The 19,958-nt window shown below is 35.9% G+C and overlaps 1 protein-coding gene across 2 annotated transcripts; it reads right to left on the reverse strand.

The window, feature by feature from the left end:
• Window positions 1-2,849: 2,849 nt before the first annotated feature.
• On the reverse strand, window positions 2,850-19,313 carry pip4p2 (phosphatidylinositol-4,5-bisphosphate 4-phosphatase 2). 2 transcript variants are annotated; one of them, XM_077196367.1, is made up of 8 exons: window positions 19,089-19,304; window positions 13,293-13,441; window positions 11,565-11,671; window positions 9,496-9,619; window positions 8,815-8,883; window positions 7,023-7,075; window positions 5,628-5,718; window positions 2,850-5,092 (listed from the first exon to the last, which is right to left on the reverse strand). In XM_077196367.1, exons 1-8 carry the CDS (start codon window positions 19,192-19,194, stop codon window positions 4,949-4,951), a joined length of 843 nt encoding a protein of 280 aa, XP_077052482.1. In that variant the 5' UTR covers window positions 19,195-19,304; the 3' UTR covers window positions 2,850-4,948. The 2 variants fall into 2 exon arrangements, with proteins under 2 accessions (XP_077052482.1, XP_077052483.1); XM_077196368.1 differs by lacking the exon at window positions 8,815-8,883 and having other exon boundaries at window positions 19,089-19,313.
• Window positions 19,314-19,958: the final 645 nt, after the last annotated feature.

Consider the following 19,958-nt stretch of genomic DNA (forward strand, 5'->3'; position numbering starts at 1 on the left):
ATGGGGTTTGGGGCTGGGTCTGTGCGACTGTTTCTGGGGGATGAGTCTGAGGGAAGAACAAGAGACATGGATAAGGACTCGGAGAATGCAGAAGACAAAAGATAGGTAAAATAAAAAGTGTCTGGATCAAAAAATCTAGTTACGTACACAATGCGCTCAATGCCCAAACCCCATCTCTGCAATAATAATTAATAAAGGCTGGTTTCTAAAGTACTTCTTCCTGCCTCTATGTATTAATGTTCATGGGTAGCCTAAATGTGTTCCATTCAGACCTTAACATTAAGTCTTTTACTGTTATATGTCAACAAGATTCAACAAGACATTTTCACCTGCTATACCCAATGTTTAGATTTGTTGTGGTATTTTAAATTAGCACATATGTAATTAGATTATGCACCGTTTGTCCATGTTAACAAACAATTTAAAAAAACTTGTAATATATTTTTTGTTTGTCTTGATGTAAGTAATCAACTCAGTAATTTTCATGGTGATATTTAAAGGTTAAAATGTTTACCCTATTCACGTGAGCACTATAATGAATAGGCTATATTTGGGTCTTTTTCGAAACTTTCCCCTAATGGGATTCTTCAGGGCTTTTTTCCCTTACTCAGGACATATTGTGGATTCAAAATCAGTTGAGTTTGCTTCAGTTGCAATTTGTTCAACCTTTTTCATAAAATGACCCGACTATTGGGTGATTCCGGGGAGCAGAATTTGAGGTAGCATTGTTTTGTCCCTAATTACAAGTTTCCAGCAGCTTGTTGACCCGGTTGTCCACCCAGGTTGTGATCCTCAGACATCATAGATTTCATTTTTATATGACAACCTTTTACAGCAGCCCATGTCTGTTAACCCCCCTTTGCCCCCTGGGTATTAGTTTGTTGAAGTACTATAATTAACTAAATACTAAAACTTAATTAAAAAATATACATAAACATGCATCTAAACAAAGACAAAATAAAATCACTAGAACTTAAACCCTAACTAAAATTAAAACAGAAAATGTAAAAAAAATAAAATCTCATTCCTGCTTTCTCTCTAATTCTTATAACTTTAATGTAGAAAAAAATACTATTTAAATGGTTAACTATTCATACATTGTCGAAGTATTGAATTAAATTTATTTTAATTTGCATTCAAAAATGGTGATGGTAGCTTCACTACTGTTGAAGGGAATTAAGAAGAATGTGAATGGAATTGTCCTGAAAAAAATGACAATGCCAAAATCATTTTAAAACAAGGTTCTTGTTCTTGTAAATGTATTATTTTGGGCTGAAATATGATTGACCAGAAAGGAAGAAGTCCAATGATTGCATGTTTGAAGTGTCTTGCGTCTGTTTTGTCCGCTGCTGTAGGAGACATGGTTCACTATAATGACAGCCTGACCTTTGAGAGACAGTGTGCTGTTGGGTTTACACTGAATTATGTCATGTGCCTGTGTTATAGACACACAGTACACACCCTGATCTTTAATTAACAAGCCCGAGTGACAGGGGAGACAAGAATTCTCTTATCAAAAATATGAATGATGCCACTTGTTACAAAGAAAAGAGCGCCTTATTTGTCCAAACGACACATTGTGCTGAATGAATGGAAATCGACAGTATAGAAAGCCATTCCTGCCACATAAGGAAAAATCATGCTTTTGTAAATCATAATTATCACATAAAAAGTTGAAATTATGACAGAAATGTCGACATTATGATATACTAAGTCATTATAAGATGAAAAGTCATAATTATGACAGTCAAAGTTATGACATACTAAGAGATGAATAGTCATAATTATGGCATAAAAAGTAAATATTAATTCTACATCCTAAATCGAAATGATCACATACTAATTTGAAATTATAACATAAAAAGTCAATTATGATATAGAAAGTCACAATTTTGACTTTTTAATGTCATAATTATGATGAAAAGTCATAAATATGGCATAAAGGGTACAAATTATGATACCATAAATCAAAATGATAACTTGTTAAATTAAAATTATTACATTAAAAAGACAATGTCCAAATTATTCTTTTATCTCATGACTTGGAATGTCATAATTTTGACACTTTATCACATTATTGATTAGTATTTCATAATCTTGACTTTTTATCTCATAATAATGGCTTTGTAATTTATCTTTTAATCTTATTATGACTTAGTAGCCTATACATCACTTTAAACTTTTTATCTCGTATGGCTTAGCATGTCATTAATTTAACCTTTTTATCTCATAATTATGACTTAGTGTGTCAATTACACATTTATTTCATGAGTAGCCTAGGCTATGTCATCTGTAACAAGGTTAGATGTTGTGGGAAGAAGGAGGGTCGGGAACCGGCGAACATTCAAAAACTTTAATAAACGTAAAATAAACAAATACAAAATGAAAGTAAAGACTGCACCCTCACGGAGGACTGCTGTCACGGATAACAAAACACAAATAAAATCCAGGCCTCTCCTCCCTCTAGATCACCACTGTCGTCGCTCCTCCTAAATGCTTCCGCTCGTCCGTGAGATATACGAGACCGGTGCGTCGCGCATGTGGCGCTCATTATCAATCACGCCACCGGCCTCGCGCCGTTCTCTCGCGGCCCTCGGCCTCGTCCTGCTCGCCACATCATCATTTTGTCTTTTATTTCATAACTATGACTAAGTGTCATTATAACAACTTTTAATGTCATAATTAGGATTTACCAAAGCACTATTTTTTTATGTGGCAGAAATGGGCTTCCATAGAAAGCAGAAAGCTATTGTGGAATGAAAAATATCACATTTAAGATTATAGCCTACACCAAAAATAAAATTCAAATCAAATCAAGCTAGCACAAAGCATCACACTGTCAAAGGGCATGGGATATTTTTCTGTTTTATTAAGAAATTATTGTTTTAAAAAGACCCAAGCCAGATTCCAACTTGAACTACAGACTTTGTGTGCTCAGTTTCCTATGTACAAGGACTTCACTGGCTTGTCACATTCAGAACAAGTTTAGATAGTAAAGTTATCTCCATTTGTCTTGACAAAATACAGAAGTACTGTAAATGTAAGCTACAGCAATACTAGCAAGGTTGTACTGAGTTGTGGAATTAGGCAGACAGCATTGGTGCGTTTACATTCTACACACAGGAAAGAGCACTAGACACATGGCGTAACACATCCACTGTGCCCTGTCAGTAACAGACTAATTAAACACTGCTTCTGAGTACAAAACAATCAAATTAAAATCATGCACGTCATTTCCCATTCACCAAATGTCATTATTTCCGATCAATCAGTGAAATGAAAGGAATATTCTGGGTTCAATGCAAGTTAAGATCAATTCACAGCATTTGTGGTGTAATGTTGATTACCACAAAGATATTTTTTACTACTAAGATGATTTTTGACTCTTCTCTCGGTTTCTTTAAAAACAGCAAAAAGGTTACAGTGAGGCACTAAAAATGGGAATGGGGCCGTTTTTGGAATATTATCTTTAAAAGTAGAAATGTGAAGCGTATAATTTTGCATTAATTATTGTGTTACAAATTGTGTATTATTTGAGCTGTACAGCTTTTTAAAATAATTTCTAATGTCGTTTCAGGGTTTTAGAGTTTTAGGTGTTACATTGTCTTGGCAATGAAGTTGTAAAATTTAACATAGGAAAAGTAGTATAGCACCGTTTAAAAGTTTGGGGTCAGAAAGATTTTTTTTCAAATATGTTTATTCAGCAAGGAGGCATTGAATTGATCAATAGTGACAAGTAAAGTCTTTTACATTATTACAACTTTTTTCAACATTGATAATAATAATGTTTACTGAGCAGCCAAATAGCATAGTAGAATGATTTCTGAAGGATCATGTGATACTGAGAGGAGTAATGAAGCTGAAAATTCAGCTTTGCCATCACGCGAATAAATTACATTTAAAAATATATGAAATTAGATTATTTTTTTAAATACTATTTCACAATATTCATTTTTTTAAATGTATTTTTGATCAAATAAAAGCAGCCTTGGTGAGCGTAAGAGACTTAAAAAAAAAAAAAAATTCTCACCAACCTCAAAAACATTTGATTGGTAGAGTATGTGATTTTTTCACACTTAAAATCTCATATTGTTTAGACTGAAAGACTTGAATATTTCGAGATCGGCATTCCATTGTAAGTGCCTCATTGTAACCCAGATATTTTTTTACTCAAGTCAAAATTATTTTTGTGCTAATCAGTCAATATTATGCCACAATTGTTGAATGAGCTTGTATTGAACCAGGAACATTTTTTTAGAGTTCCAGTGACTGTGTACATGCTGTTTTTAAAGCCACAAGAAACGCATGATTATTGCTCACAGTGAGTTTGAGCGACCAAAATGGGTTTGGAAATACTGCTAAATTTCATCAGAGGGAGATCCCCTTACAGACACTGAAAAAAAAAAAAAAAAATGTTGGCACAGGATTTTAAGAACAGTTAAATATATCTGACCATTTTGAATGACGGATAGTGCCAGCGTGGGTGCTGGCAGGCTTTCTAAACATAACATCTCTCAGCTCACAACAGCTGTGGTAACTAGCAGCAACACAACAGAAGAATTGCATAAAATTGTAGTGCAATGGGCAAATTGTTCATAAAAGATCATCTCTTTTGGTCAAGTTGGTAACAAAATGCAGTACATAAAATATGTTCAATATCCACCCACCATGACAAATCCAAGAGGTGTACCACAAATGGATTATTCATTTTATTTTTCTAGTTTTAGAATCACTGATTTCACTTCCTCAAGTCATCATATTGCGGGTTCAAATCAGAAAGAGAAAATATCAGAGCTAATCAATAAATCAAACTGAAAAAATTTGCAGGTGCCTAAGTCCCCTGGATTCATAAACTCTTGTAACAGGACTAAGCATTCAACGGTTAACCTGTTCAGATCAAGAGAAAATCAAACACTAAAGGACTTGAAGGATGGACGTTTTGTCTTGTCTATGCAAAGGTGTTCTCTGGATAGCTGACTTTGATCGCTCCCCAATAGCAGGCCCGTACCAGACAGATGAGACCCAGGAGATATGCGAAGGCCCAGGACACATAAGTAGCGTGGAAACGCCTGGCGAAGTCCTGAGTGCCCACCTGAGAGGACAAAAACACCAGGAATTTGTGATGAGCTAACAAACATAGTTTAATAGTTCATATCCAGAGTCCAAAATGGACACTTGCCAAGTGCTAATTCGAGTGGCTGGTAACTTCTTTTAGGAACTGCAACATAATATGTGGTTTAAATCAAACTGTGAGAATGATCATCTGACCCTGATCTAATTTGCAAGTGTGATTCAAATTAAACTGTTACTAACGAAAACGACTGAGTGTATCCAGGAAGATCTTGACAAAAAAACGGATGCACCTCTTAATGGAAATACCATCACAACATTTATTTCCATCAAGAGGTTCATACATTTTTGGTCAAGATCTTGTATTGACAATGCAAGATTCCAGCACTCTGTAAAGTCTCCTCCAGCACATCCCAAAGTTGCACAATATTTTTGTGGACACCATGATACAATTTTTAGGATCCTTTAATGAATAGAAAGCTAAAAAGAACAGCATTTGTTTGATATAGAAACATTTTGTAGCATAAAAAAATGAATAAAAAAAGAACAATACTCACCGTTAAACCGATACCAATGAAAATGCAGATCATTCCAACTGTAATGTAGGCACAGCAGCGTCTTCTGGGTAGAGCACTGCCAACAGAGGAGCTAAAGACAAAGATAGCACACAAGCTTAGTACTGCTCTAAACAGACCAAAGCGCCTGTTTTATTGGGCTGATTCTGTCTCCTAGTACAGAGGTATAATGCTTTTACAGCAGGAAATATTCAATGCCTGCGACCCTCCAAAGCAAAAACAGTTTGGAAAACAGAAGGATGGAAGGAGTTATTCAATGGTTACACATGAAAGCCAACAACCAAGCTAGGCTAAAATGAAGCTACGCAGAAAAAAAAGTGAAATGAGTAAGACATTTATTTAAAGTCTAATTGTGGTTTTGTTCAGTTTGTCTAAAAGCAAGTAACACTCCCCATAGAACATAAGCATTTTGTTTAAACAGTATTTTCAAGTTGTCTTAATTTTTAGAAAGTAAACTAAATTAAGCACTGACAAACAAAATGCTTTTAGTTTTATCTTAAGTGAATACTTCTGCTTTCATATTATAGCTAAATTAGATTTTGTCAAATCAAGCAAAAAGCAAAAATAAATAAAAATAAATTATGTTGACATATATTGAAGTATTTTTAATTAATAATAAATCAAATTTTAAGGGTTGAACTAAATTATAAAAATAATTTGAGGAAAAACTGATAAATTCGGCTGTTGGTCCAAGATATAATTTTATTCAGCGTACAAGGCCTTTCAAATGTAAGATTGATCTTCCTTATTAAAGCAGCCCAACAAACGCTTATAGTCAAAAGAGAACTGCGTCACTGAGTCACATGGTCTGCTCTTTTTCCTGTTTGAGTCCCATTAAGTCTGACCATGACCCTTCACATGCCTCTCATGTGATGGGATTTTCAAACATTCTTCTGGACTGGAATTGAATCAGATAGCTTAAGGTGCCTAATTTCTTTCCTCCTTCTGCTCGTATCTCCTTCTCTGCCTCTTCAAACGCTCTGCATTCGAGTGGAAATCTTATTTGCTTTGGGATTCTGTGGGCATTCGGCTCCTTCATGTGTGCTGCAACATCTGTTGTCATAATTCTCCCTCGCAGCGTCACTAGCGTGCAGGGCTCATGTTTCAGTTTGTCAGCATGATGCGCTCGCTCTCTCAAGTGACTGGCAGACTGGCATCACATCGCCTCCCTCTCTAACTGGAACTCACAAGGGTTTATTTACTTTCAGTTTCTACAAACTGCCCAGTGCAAACTCAAACCTGACCTCCGGCTAGTAACACACATCGCACATTGAGATTTATGACATTTCCCCTAAAAACGGCACATCATCGGTGGAGTATTGGCACAGACATTGCATTTTTGACGTACAAAGAATATGACAAATGATGGCAACTCACATTTTTTTGCAATGTGGGCACTTGGCCAGTGTGTTGAACCGGAGCTCCATCCACTGCAAAAACAAGGGAAGTTAGGAAGAAAGTTATTTCTTGAGTAAGCAAACACACAACATGGTAAAGCAGCAGAAATCAATTCATTTAATAATCTACTAAACCAAACTTGATTCCAGGGGTCAGTGCATGACATTCAAATATTAGTTCAAATGGGTACTGATAAATGATTCAAACTAGCAATTTTTTGGGAGATGATTTCAATGAATAAATTGAGATGTATACAGGAATAAATGAGGAGAATTAGTGGATTTGACCCTGTACAAAGGCAAAAGGCAGTTGAATCCTGAAAAAAGGGAAGAGTTTAAGGTTATAACAGAAAATCTCACAATAAAACTAATGTTTCAGTTTCTGCTTCTTGCCTCTGTAGGCCACAAGGAGTTATGTCCATTTGAGTCACAGGGCTACAGACAAAAAATGACTAAAATGAAATTACCAAATTACTTTTTTTAATTGACAAATTACAGATTTGCTTAATACAGATGATTGTTCAGAAGTTACGTTCATTGAGTGTATAGATTCTTACTTTAGTTTTTAACAGTCAGTGAATGAAAACACAAATTATGACAATTTAAAGGGATAGTTCACCCAAAAATGAAAAGTCTATCATCATTTACTCAACCTCAAGTTGTTCCAAACGTGTATGAATTTCTTTAATCCACTGAACTCAAAAGAAGATATTTTAAAGAATATGATTAACCAAACAGTTGACAGGCCCCACTGACTTCTTTTGTGTTCAGCAGAAGAAAGAAATTCATACAGGTTTGGAACAAAATGAGGGTGAGTAAATGATGACTGAATTTTTTTATTTTTGGGTGAACTATCTGTTGTATTACAAATTTATTTGTTTGATTTAGGTTCCAATACAATAGTATATAAACTGAGAAAGTTTAGTAGACTGAATTTAGCATTTGAGGTATAAATGGTGAAATCAGAGTTTCCAGCAAGAGATTCCTTGCCAATCCTGTTTTCTGTATTTGTCAGATTACCGCTCTCTATTGAGCCTGCCATTCCTGTTTTTGAGTCTCACTGCTTGAATAGTTATGATGATTGGATTAGGACCGGTAATGGGCTGAAACCTGGATACTTCATTTACATGCTTTGTTCAGATTATCTCCACCTTTATTTAAATCCCTCCCCCTTGAAAGGTAAAAAGACTGTGCTTGAGTTATTGAGTTTAGACTTGGACGACTACAGCATTGCAACAGCAAAGTCCTCAATAAAGAGTAACTTCTGCTTGAAAGATATCCCAACGTCTCCTGGTCGCTGAAGAAAAAGTTTCCAACAATCCCTTTAACCCAGACGGCAACATAGTGTCGGCCCAGATGCGGGCCACATCTGGTACACGGGTCTGGGAAGTTATGTAAATGAGGTGCTGTTGTATTTAGTATAATTTATTCCAATCTGATATAATTGCGAATTTGTTTTAATGGCAATGGTCATAGGAATTCATCAAACATCATGACTTGCGCGGTTTTTTGTTGGGTTGACTAACGGGGTGGTATCTGCAAAACTGCATTTAGATGCATGTAAAGGTTTCCTATATTTGTAATTATTGTTGCATAAAAATTGTAATTATAAATTATATATTTAATTATTAAGTCACATTTGCAAACATTTTAATCTCTGTCTGGAGCCCTGGAACCATGTGAATTTTTTTAGTTTTTTAGTTATTATTATTTCTAATTAGTTTGTCATTTAGTCAGTTCCACCGACTGAGAAGGTGGCAGTGTATTAGGACCTTGAAAAGATCAGAGGGGCTGCGAATAGCCAGGCCTGAGGCAGACTGGGACCACTCATCATCGCTGCCCTATACAGCAGGGGCATCACAGGACACTAAGAACATGTGCACTAGTAAAACTCAACACTACCATTCAAAAGTTTGGGGTCAGTAAAATTTTTTTTTAACGAAATAAATATTTTTATTCAGCAAGGATTCAATTAATTAAAAATCACAGTATAGACATTTATAATGTTACAAACTATTTTAAATAAATGCTGTTCTTTTGAGCCTTCTTATTAATCAAAGAATCCTGAAAAAAGTGCATCATAGCTTCCACAAAATATGAATAAATTAGAATGATTTCGAAGGTGTGACACTGGAGACTGGAGTAATGATGCTGAAAATTCAGCTTTGCATCACAGGAATAAATTACATTTGAAAATATATTAAAATAGAAAACAATTATTCTAAATTGTAGTAATATTTTGACGTTTTATCATGCAGCCTTGTAGAACATAAGATAAGGCTGACGTACATTTACACATGATGTAAATCATGCTTTCAAAAACATGAATAATCTTACTGACCCCAAACTTTTGAATGGTAGTGTAAATGCATTACAGATCTTGTCTGCTTTCAAGAAACATTACTGTAGATCAGAAAGGTCAGTGATTTTAATGTAAAGATGTGAGACCGTACAAGGAATGTGTTTCCGCAGTGGCCGCAGACCACACGCATGCCCTCGGGCTGGACTGGTAGAGCTGGCTGGGCGGGCTGCTCCTCTGGGATCACCATCACAGGGCTCAGGTTGATGATCCGTCTGCTGGGGGCCCATAATAACAATGTCAGTTTTTCACTTCCTACAAATTTGTAAAGAATTGTGTGTTAATATTAATATGAAGCCTACTGTATCATATATGCTATGCACATTTGTAAGGCCTGTTAATCATCCACATTATCAAAACTGAAAAAACTGTTGTACATGCTTTCTGATTGATAGTTTATACTTTTTTTAAACAAGTAAAATGCTATTCAGTATAATTCTGAGAAAATCCTCCATCAGGAAATCTTTAACCATACTTATGAAATAAATATAAGAATAACTTTTATATTGTTTGGAATATTTCAAGATGAAAACTAACTGGAGCAACTTAGGTTTACTTGATTATCCATACATTGTAAATCATGCTAAAATTTTAGAATAAAATATTATATACATTATACATTATATGTTTTACCCTCCACATTAAAACTACAGAGCTTTGATCATAAAACTACAAGCATTTAACATATTATTGGGAGGTATAGAGAAAGAACTGATAATGTTATACAAATCTTGTTGATTTACATTACAAGCTGTCAGTACCTCATCTAACTTTTAGGGCATAGAAATATCAGCAAATTGCACCTTTTTTTTTTTTTTGCTCCTCGAGTATGAGCCATAAACACTTTACAATAAGGTTTAATTTGTTAACAAAATAAAGTTTACATGAAAAAACAGTGAAAAATACTTCTAAGGCATTTATTAATATAAGTTAATATTCTTTACAATATTTACTAATACATCATTAAAATCAAAAGTTGAATCTCTTAACATTATTAATGCACCTGAGCGGACATGTAGTAACAGGAGCCACACTTCTACTGTCGGGCCAGTGCGAGCCAGGGCTTTAAACGGGCCGTGCCGGGCTAAAAGCACCGGGCCCAAAATCTGCTGCGTTTCCACTGTCGGGCCTGAAGCAGAGCGCTTCACTAAAAGACGCTCTAACATGCCTCTCTGGAACAACATCACACTAACCCATCTTTTCACCAACAAATGGAAGTTCTATTAGAAAACTAATCAGAAAGAAATCACTGGAAACAGCGTGATCGCAAAACAAGCACGATCAAAGCGACCATTTGCTGTCATTTTTGTTGTTTACTTGAATATTTCAAATCCAAGCATCGATGTTTTACCACAGGTTCACAATAAAAAGTGATACATTGACCATAATGAATTAATTTGTGTCAAAATTGCACATTAGTCACACAGAAATGAAGTGTTTTACCATTAGGTCTATTTCACAATAGAAAGAGGACACACTTACTTATTCAATCGTGTCTGTTTCTGTTTATTTGGTAGTTACAGGACATATTTACATCACACAAAAAATTTGCTTTATTTTATGATAATCCGGTATAAAGAGACGAGACGTAATGACTATATTTACTATGCTAATGGTTAGCGTGCATAGTCTTGTGCATCGGGTATAAACATTTCTACCTTATACGGTGATCAGAATTCACATCATATCACAAACAGAAGTGAGTTTTGAGGTAAATTATTTTAATAGTCTTTAATGCTGACAGAATCATCCGGCGCTGGAGTCTCCAGACTCAGGTATTGAACAGTGTGTATTTTTTATAAAATAACATTAACAAAGATTAATAGATACTGTAACAAATGTTTTGCTCATTAGGTAATATTACTTAATGGATTAACTAATGTTAACTAATGGATTATTAAGTGTTACCGGTTAAACAAACTGCCTTTTTAGTGACTTCTTACAATTCTCACAGCTTGTTTTCACTATAAATGTTCAGAGCACTTTCTAAAAGCATGTGAAATGTTTTGACATTACCAAGTACAAATCCCCTAGCCATAAAAACTCAAAACAAGCACTGCTTGTTTGAGCATTTATGGTGATACATGTCTGTGGTAATACTGTTGCAGATCCCATAACACATACGTACTAAATGACGCTCTGAGGTGCGTCTTTAACACTTACCAGTTGGGCCGAGGGCATCCTATCCTCCTAGATGTGTCTTTACAGATTAGCAGGCAGTTGCAAGGACATCTAACATACTTCTTTCCTGTTGGTGGATTTTTTATAGGCTGTTAAAAAACAGATACATCATGTTTCAAAAGGGACCGCCCAATATGCAAGATAAAACAATCAAATGTAATATAAATCTAATATTGTATAATGGTTTAATATAAGGAATCTCCCTTTTAAGTTTATGAATAAGCATTATTTTACCTTACATACCCTCAGATGCTCTTGTTTAAGCATGCTTTGTAAGAAACCAACAAGTCTTTATTATGTTGTATAATTCTATTATAATAAGGACTAGTCAAAGGCTGCCTTAATGAATCTAGACAGAGCAACCTTTCACTAATACCTTTTATCAAGGTCAGGTCTGCATAGGAATTTATGAAAAGTCTTATTCTGAACCAAACAAGCTGAAGGTGTAATCCAACATGTACAGTTAGGTCCATATATATTTGGACACAGGCAAAGTTTTTTGTTATTTTAGCTGTATACCAACACACTTTCAAGTGACAGTTATAATTCATATGGGCCTGAAGTGCACACTCTCAGCTTTAATTTGAGGGCATTCTTGCATTCAAATTGGAGGAAAGTTAGTCTCACAAACTAATTGGACAATTGACTCAAAAGCATGGACAGGTTAGGCTATTAATTTGTTATTTCTTCATCAATTAAGCAGGTAAAAGGTCTGGAGTTGATTCTAAGGGGCCGTTTAAATGAACCTGTTTTCAACTAAAAACAGAAAACTTTATATGGGTTTTGGCCATTCATTTACACAACAACGGCATTCTGGGGGCCTAAAAACGCAAACTTTTGAAAACGGGTTTCAAAGTCTACGTTTTTGAAAACTATACTGTTTCGCGAATATGTGAAATAATGGCTCGAGTGCCGAGTGAAAAAAAAAAAACGCTTTGGGTGGACAGAAATATATTTGCCAGCTGATGAAGGATAAAAACATCAGAATCCATCCTACTTTAAACCTTGATCATTTAAAGTGGCAGACGACAAAACTACATGCTTATAATATATAACAATATATAATTCCTTTTTTTTCCAGGATTCCAGCATTTATTTGAAATAGAACTCGTTTAATGCATTCTTGCAAAATAAAACTATTAATTTCTTTAAAAAAAAGTACTGACCACAGACCTTTGATTGATAGTGTACATTGTAACGTTTATGAACAGGCACGAATCAAAGATTAATCAAACTATTATTTATTAAACAAAGAGAATATGCTAGGAGAAAGAAACAGCAAATACATATTACCAGAGGAAACTAAGGGCTTAAATACCAGGGATAGCTAATGACATAGAACAGAAACAGGTGTGGGATTAATTAGAAACTATGGAAACTAATGAGCAAGGAACACAGGCAAAACGAGTACAGGAAAAACCAAACCAAAAAACACTGAAACTAAACAGAACCAAAGCATAACTTATACATTCCATTAGTAAAATATTTAATTTACTGGATAATCCAGAAATAGGCACTACCACATGGTTCTTTAATATACATGCCATTTTCTTCATTGAATTTCCAGTATATATTATGATACCATAAAAGTGCTCATTAACTTCCGAGACAGGCTTTTAATTACACTGCCCACCTCTAGTATATCTTAAAAAGGATAAAAGACTAAAGCTATGCATGACTAAACTCAATTTGCATTTGGGGATCTCTCACCGTGGCTTCACTGCAGACGGTGCACTTCACCACATGCTGATGGAGTTTGCCATCGAGAGTTATAAGAGACTGGCACACTCGACAATTAATGACCGGCACTCCCCCTGCATCTGGACTGGCAATGGCTGTGTAGGGTGGAGGTAATTCGGCTGCAGAGGGAAAGAAACCAGCATGCAGTCTTTAAAATCAGTCGCTCAGTGTGCATGACTATGTTGATGGTAGGCTACTGTACGTTAATCAGTTGGTTCACTTAGTAGCAGTTAGTCTGTATAACTGACCCTACCAACATGTTGCAAAATAAATACTGCGAAGACTAAAATGCTGTATTATCGGTTTGGTAATGTACAGTCAGCCGGTCATTATTGTAAAATAAACCCAGACAGGGTGATCAGGTTTTGCATCACCCTTAAGAGGTTTATTTATTTTGCCATAATTACCAGCTCAGTTCCATTATCCCATGTATTATTCCTCATTTTTACCTGGCTATTTACCAAATATGTAAATATATGGGCATGAAATTACATTATACAAAAACATTTCACAATGAAATGCCACTATTGACCAATCAGAATCAAGTATTCCAGTGTAATAAGCAGTGATAATCGTTTTGCTGAATAATAGAACCTTAGTTAATAGACAGGCCTTCATGTCTTTCTTGTTGGTGTATATTATAAATGTGTCTCGCTTGAAATCCCATCTAAAGGAAACAGAAATGCAGATTCATTGTGTTCAGCAATAAGTGCATCCTACTCACACTTTCAATTATTCTCTCACATCCATTGTACAATATTTGGGCGATCAGCCAAACCCTGCCTTCAGTCTCCCCTTGTATTCAGTATTACTGAAATCCAGGGCTCAGCCACGACATTCCCCGCTGCTTATTCTCTGTGAAATTAAGACATGTTCCTCTTGCTGTCTGTCACTTGTCATTCTGAGATCCCACTGGCAACAACACAGTCATACTGCAGCCATATTGAACATGTGACACCACAGCAAACACAACTGACAGCAGCTCTTGCCCCAATGATCTCACTCAGCTGTCGGGGTACATCCATCTCTTTATGTGCTGCTACAGGATTCCAAAAACACATAGTGTGTCCAAGAAGTGTGATTTTATCCTATGTAAAAACGTTAAAATGTTGTTGTAAGCCTTTAAAATGAGAAAAATTAAGTTATCCGCATTGTTTTAAAAATGGTTCGCTATAAATAAAGTTGCTGTTGTCTCACGAGTTTGGGATGCATTAATGGAGCTTTAAAGTTGGCATGAAACCGATGTTGTTATAGTTTTTTACCCTGATGTATATTTGAGTGAAATGGCTTCTTGAACAGGAAAAAAATGCAGGGCGGGACTTGATTTTGTCCATCTGGAATTGATTGGATCGTTTTGGTTTGCTATTGCTGTAATGTCATGTGAGTGACAGGTTGATCCCACCCTCATGCCAGTAAACACATCATCAGAAGAGAGAAGAAATGTCCTTGCAATAGGAAGGGGGAGTTGTTTTGATGTTTTTGGTCAAAGACTTCGTTCGGATTGGATTCAGAACGACGATCAAAACATATAGATCAGTTAGATCGAGTCCTTGCAGTCATATTTATACATATAAATATATTTAATACTGCAATATTTCATAAAAAAAATGTCATGGTGACATTTCCTTTATGCCTCAATATACCATCTCTCCAGGGGCAGATGGAAAGCACAGGTCTCATTTCTCTGACACCAGCCTGAACTGTTTGTAAGATGAGATGCCTTTTCCCAATCCTGGAGCCTGCAGCCAGCTGTTGTTGCAACTAGGGTGATCACCCGTCCCGCTTTGCGTTGCACCGCACAGCATTTTCACCCCTTGTCCATATTGAGAAAATGTCCCGCATTTTCATCAGTCTGTTGGTTTTCAATTATCATATTAAGAAAACGTGCATGCCTTCTTTTGCCTTTTTACGAAAGCATTTTATTTATTCTTTTTGCGGCGTAGTTTTTCACCTATATTTAACAGCGCTTCGTCAGAAGTACAAATACAACAGCCGTTTTTAAAATCCTGTCCAATGGTTGAAAGCAAAGGAGTAAACACGGTCACTAGTGGGTTGTGACGGCTGTCGATCAAAATGTGGAGCGGTGATTCGTTCCATGTGTTCCTTGTCAGAAAACAAATGGATAATTCGGTCAATTAAATTTTAAATTTAACAGAATTTATCAACTTGTTGCCTGCTTTGGTTGTTTTAATTCACATCCTTTCTAAACAAAATATGAACGTTTTTGGTTTAATATATTCTTAAATATATAAGACTGTCAATGATCCAAATTCATGTTGGTTTATATTTTATTTGTTAATTATTTATTTTGTTGGATTTTAGTTGGACTTGGTCAGAAATGTTTCAAAAATAGTTACCTGCATGATGCCTGCTGCCTTTGGGCTCAGTGATGTTAAATTTAAAACGTCATGTAAAATAAAGACATGTAATATTGTAATGGTGTTTTCTGGAAGGGACTAAAGAATAAAGAATTTATATCAGCTGAAAGGCAGAATAAAAATGTTTTTATTAAGTTAGATAAACAGTTTCAGGTTATGTTTTAGTGTTGGTAACATGTCCCACATTGTCCCACACTAACTTATAATTGTCCCACATTTGGTTTGTTTGATGGTGGTCACCCTAGTTGCAACTCCCTCTGTCTGTTTTACTATCATGTTAAAAAATTAGAGAGACATCGAGCGTCCCATGTGTACGGAAGATTACCATGCATTATGCATTGACAATAGTGAATGTGTTAACTGAACGTACAGTTCCATAAACAAGCAAACTTGTTTTTACTCTTAATCCATAATCTCAAAATATGTGGCTGTATTAATAAAGTGCTGTTATTAAACTTTTTTTTTCCTGTATATTAATGTGGGTGTCTTGTAAGCCAATGTGGGCTGGGCGTGATCATACGCATGACACAATAATAAAGCCTCGTTCATTCATTCATTCATTCATTCCAATTCCAATATAGACTGATACATAAAAAAATTAAAATATCGGTAAAACAGTACGTTTAAAATCAGCTTGAAAAGGAGGTTTAGTCTTCCCTATTGTGATGTATATCCAAGTAAAACGGCTTCTCAAACAAGAAAAAAAATGCAGGGCGGGACTTGATTTTGTCCATCGTGAATTGATTGGATGGTTGTGGTTTGCTATTGCTGTGATGTCATGTGAGTGACAGGTTGCCCCGCCCTCACGCCAGTAAACACATCATCAGAGAAGAGAAGTTGCTGCAAGAGGGAAGGGAAGTTATTTTAATTAAAGATTATGAGGGCATATTAAAAAAAAATAATGATGTGCACATATAAATCATTTATAATAAATACTGCAATATTCAATCACCCAGCCCTACAAGGCAAGGTTGATCTAGTCGTCATGTCCAACCCTAATCTACTAGATATTCAAGAGTTTCAATCAGCTTATATTTGCTTATCTTGCGAGGTCCTAGCAGACATGACATCATTAGGGCAGACAGCAATAATTGGTCTGGTTTTCGCCTCGGAGGACTGATCACATATCACTAAAATAAAACTAATTTAGTGATTATCATGCAGACAAGCTCAAAGCAATTTCTTATCCTTCGTTTTACCCTTACTCAGATGTCTTACAACATAGATCATTATTAAAGAGCTTGCAAACTGTAACTATCACAGTTCTACACTTATAGGGTTTGATGCACACAGGTTTTTCCAATAAATGTAGCTCTGGCTTCCGAATGCAACTGCAGAATAAACAACAATCTCGGCACACTAAGCAATGTTGTGCACAGACTCAGCAGTCCCTCCCTCGAATGGCCAAGTTAATCCCTCTCATAGACTCACTCAGTGAGTAAATGCTTGGTCAAAATCAGTGAAAGAAACCGTAATCCAGGGGTTTGAAATACTAGGGCAGATAATAATGCTAGAGTACATTAGCGCACACAGTTTATAACCTCCACATCACCTGATCATGGTACGGTAATAAAGCCATTATGAATAATCAGACGAAGTGTAAGAAATTCATTACAGTGAAAATTTAAATCTTTTTCTGCTAATCAGGAAGTGCAGTATGGGTAGATTTACAAAAGATCAAAAATGGGTTTCATTTAGACATTTGGTCATTTTGAGATCATGAGTAACGGGCCAATAACTATATCAACAAAAAAGCTTGTTTAATTTACATCTCAGAGGAATTGCTACAGTGATAATTTGTAATAATTTGTAATAATTTGCTAGTAATTTGCTAGTAAAAAGTAATAATTTGCTAGTAATTTTTATTTGCGTATAACACAAAGCTTATACTTTTTATTAGTTAGTATCAGCTAGTTTTGATTGTTAGTATCTTCAAGTTATCGGTATCAGATAATAAAAAATCCTATTGATTAAATTTTTAAGGGGTCCATTTGGTAATTTGACACCCATATTTAGTTGGGAATGTGTTCATCCTTTGGGGTCTTATTTATCAGTTAGTTAGAAAATCTGAGAGCCATTATGTAAAATATACCATCACCGGTGCTTCACTTCCTAAAAGATTATCCATCCAGACTTGGAAAAGGTGGACCTGTCTGTTTAACTTTTAGCATTGATTGGGTTTCTCAAAACAACCTAACATTCAAATACACAACTAATTATTCATGATTAGAGGAACCGAAAGTAAAAGTCTAGGAATCAATTATTGGAAACTCCACACTTGGTGGACATGCCTGCATGTCTATATTATAACAAAGCATTATGATTACATTTTTTAAAGGTTGAGTAAACTTAGAGAGTAGATGCCTTGTGTGGTTTAAACAAATAGGGCTGTGCAAAAAACTCCTATTATAAAGCTTGGAAGTATTTTTTAAAAATAACTCCGATTGTGTTTGGCTGAAAGAAGCAAGTCATACACCTGACTTGAGTGTGAGTAAATTAGTATTTTGATTTTTTTGGTGAACTAACCCTTTAAGGTGGCCCTGTTAAAGTGTAATTACACAAATAAATACTGAGTAATATTAATTAACAACATGTACTTACTACACACTCTTTAAAAAAGGTTCTTTATTAGCATCTATGATTCCATGAAGAACCTTTAACATCCATGGAACCTTGCACAAAAGGTTATTTATAGTGGGAAAGTTTGTTACATTATTGTAACAAACTAAGAATTGGCTTAGAAACTTGTATAAGTTAGATAGAAATTTGTATAAACATATCAGTTCAAAAACTAAAACAGCACACTCTATAGTCTACAAACCAAATCTTCACATCTTTCCTCCTCCCTTTCTTGATTTTCTTTTATCAGTGTGTCTTATGGATAGTAAGCAAAGAAGTGTTTTGGTCACTTATAATGTTTAATATGCTTATAGACCCCATATAATCTGGTCTGGGCCTGGACAATGAGAACTGGTACTGATGGTGTATGAATGAAGCAAAACATCTCTAGCAAGCTAAATGTCAATAGCCTCATCTTAAATGCAGCCACCTTGAAATATCAATACAAATTTGCAATCGGCTGAACCGGTATCAGTCGACCGACAAATGTTAATGGGTTGTTTACAAACTAATAGCATAAAATTCGACACAATATGCCCTTGTCCAGGAATGCAACATTCTGTACCCATCAAATAAAGCTACGATGGGAATATCTGGAAGACTGAGGCCCCCTTTTCTGGCACAACCCTCTGAGCTGTTATTCCTTGTTGTCTACGGACAATGTATCACATTAAATGGGCTGCAGTCTGCTTACAGATCACCGCTCACAACTATATACCTACGCCCTAAATGATTCAGCACCCCCACGTCAATCACAATCCACATTTACCTCTCGGGTTCGGGTCCTGCGGGTACGGCGGAGCGTTAGGCGTGCCATTCCCCGAGTTCGGTGCGGACAACAGTGGGGATCGTTCATCCATACCATCGGAAGCCATTCTATCAGTAGATCAGCACAGAAAAACAACAGCAGCAGCAGCGACGAATGGTGGAGGGCTCCGTCGTCCGCTGCTCTGGAGAGGGGCAGTGAGACAGAGAGAGAGCGCGGGGCAGGGACGGTGGAGAGGCGGAGTCTAAGACGTGAGCGGCCGGGGGGGGGGGATGATAAATCACTGCTGGGTCTGGACGGGACGGGATCTCCCCTCCTATGTCAATATTGTGCTCTAGTCTTTCCCGAGTCTACTCATTTGACCTTGCTAGATGTATTTGCTTATTATCAAGATGATGTTTATTTTCTGTAGCCTAAAGCACACTCCATCGGTAGGCTATTACTGGACAATGTGCAACCAAGGACGAGGAGGAAAAGTAAATTTGCAGGGCTCTCAAGTGTCACGCATTGAGAAATTGAAACAAAAATGGGTAGATTTAACGCAACAACCAATGAAAAAAAGCATATCCTGTAATTGTTAACGTGATTCTGCAACATCTTCCAAAAGTTCACAGACAGAGGAAACCACTGGAGCTCCGAGCATCACTTTGAGCATAGAGTAGGCCTAACTCATCTCCTGTTTTAATGTTACTTACAACAAATTCACAACTTGTTTGACACAAACAGTTACGACTTGACTGCTGTTAGAGAATGTTTGCCAAAAAATTAGCATCAGTTTTTCACTAGTGTCTGTAACTTAGCCAACAGTTTTATAGCCAGTTCACTGACAACACATCTGCTCAGAACAAGTATAGGCCCAGTCATATTTTCATT

Source organism: Siphateles boraxobius, unplaced genomic scaffold (genome assembly GCF_051911475.1).
Source record: "Siphateles boraxobius isolate OS27281-9 unplaced genomic scaffold, OSU_SipBor_1 35, whole genome shotgun sequence".
Classification (NCBI taxonomy): domain Eukaryota; kingdom Metazoa; phylum Chordata; class Actinopteri; order Cypriniformes; family Leuciscidae; genus Siphateles; species Siphateles boraxobius.

Coding starts and splice junctions, on each gene's coding strand:
- pip4p2 (XM_077196367.1), bottom strand. CDS start 19,194: ATGGCTTCCGATGGTATGGATGAACGATCCCCACTGTTGTCCGCACCG. Junction 13,442..19,088: donor GCAGGACCCGAACCCGAGAG/GTAAATGTGGAT, acceptor TTCCCTCTGCAG/CCGAATTACCTCCACCCTAC. Junction 7,076..8,814: donor GCCCCTCTGATCTTTTCAAG/GTCCTAATACAC, acceptor TTGTTTTTGCAG/TGGATGGAGCTCCGGTTCAA.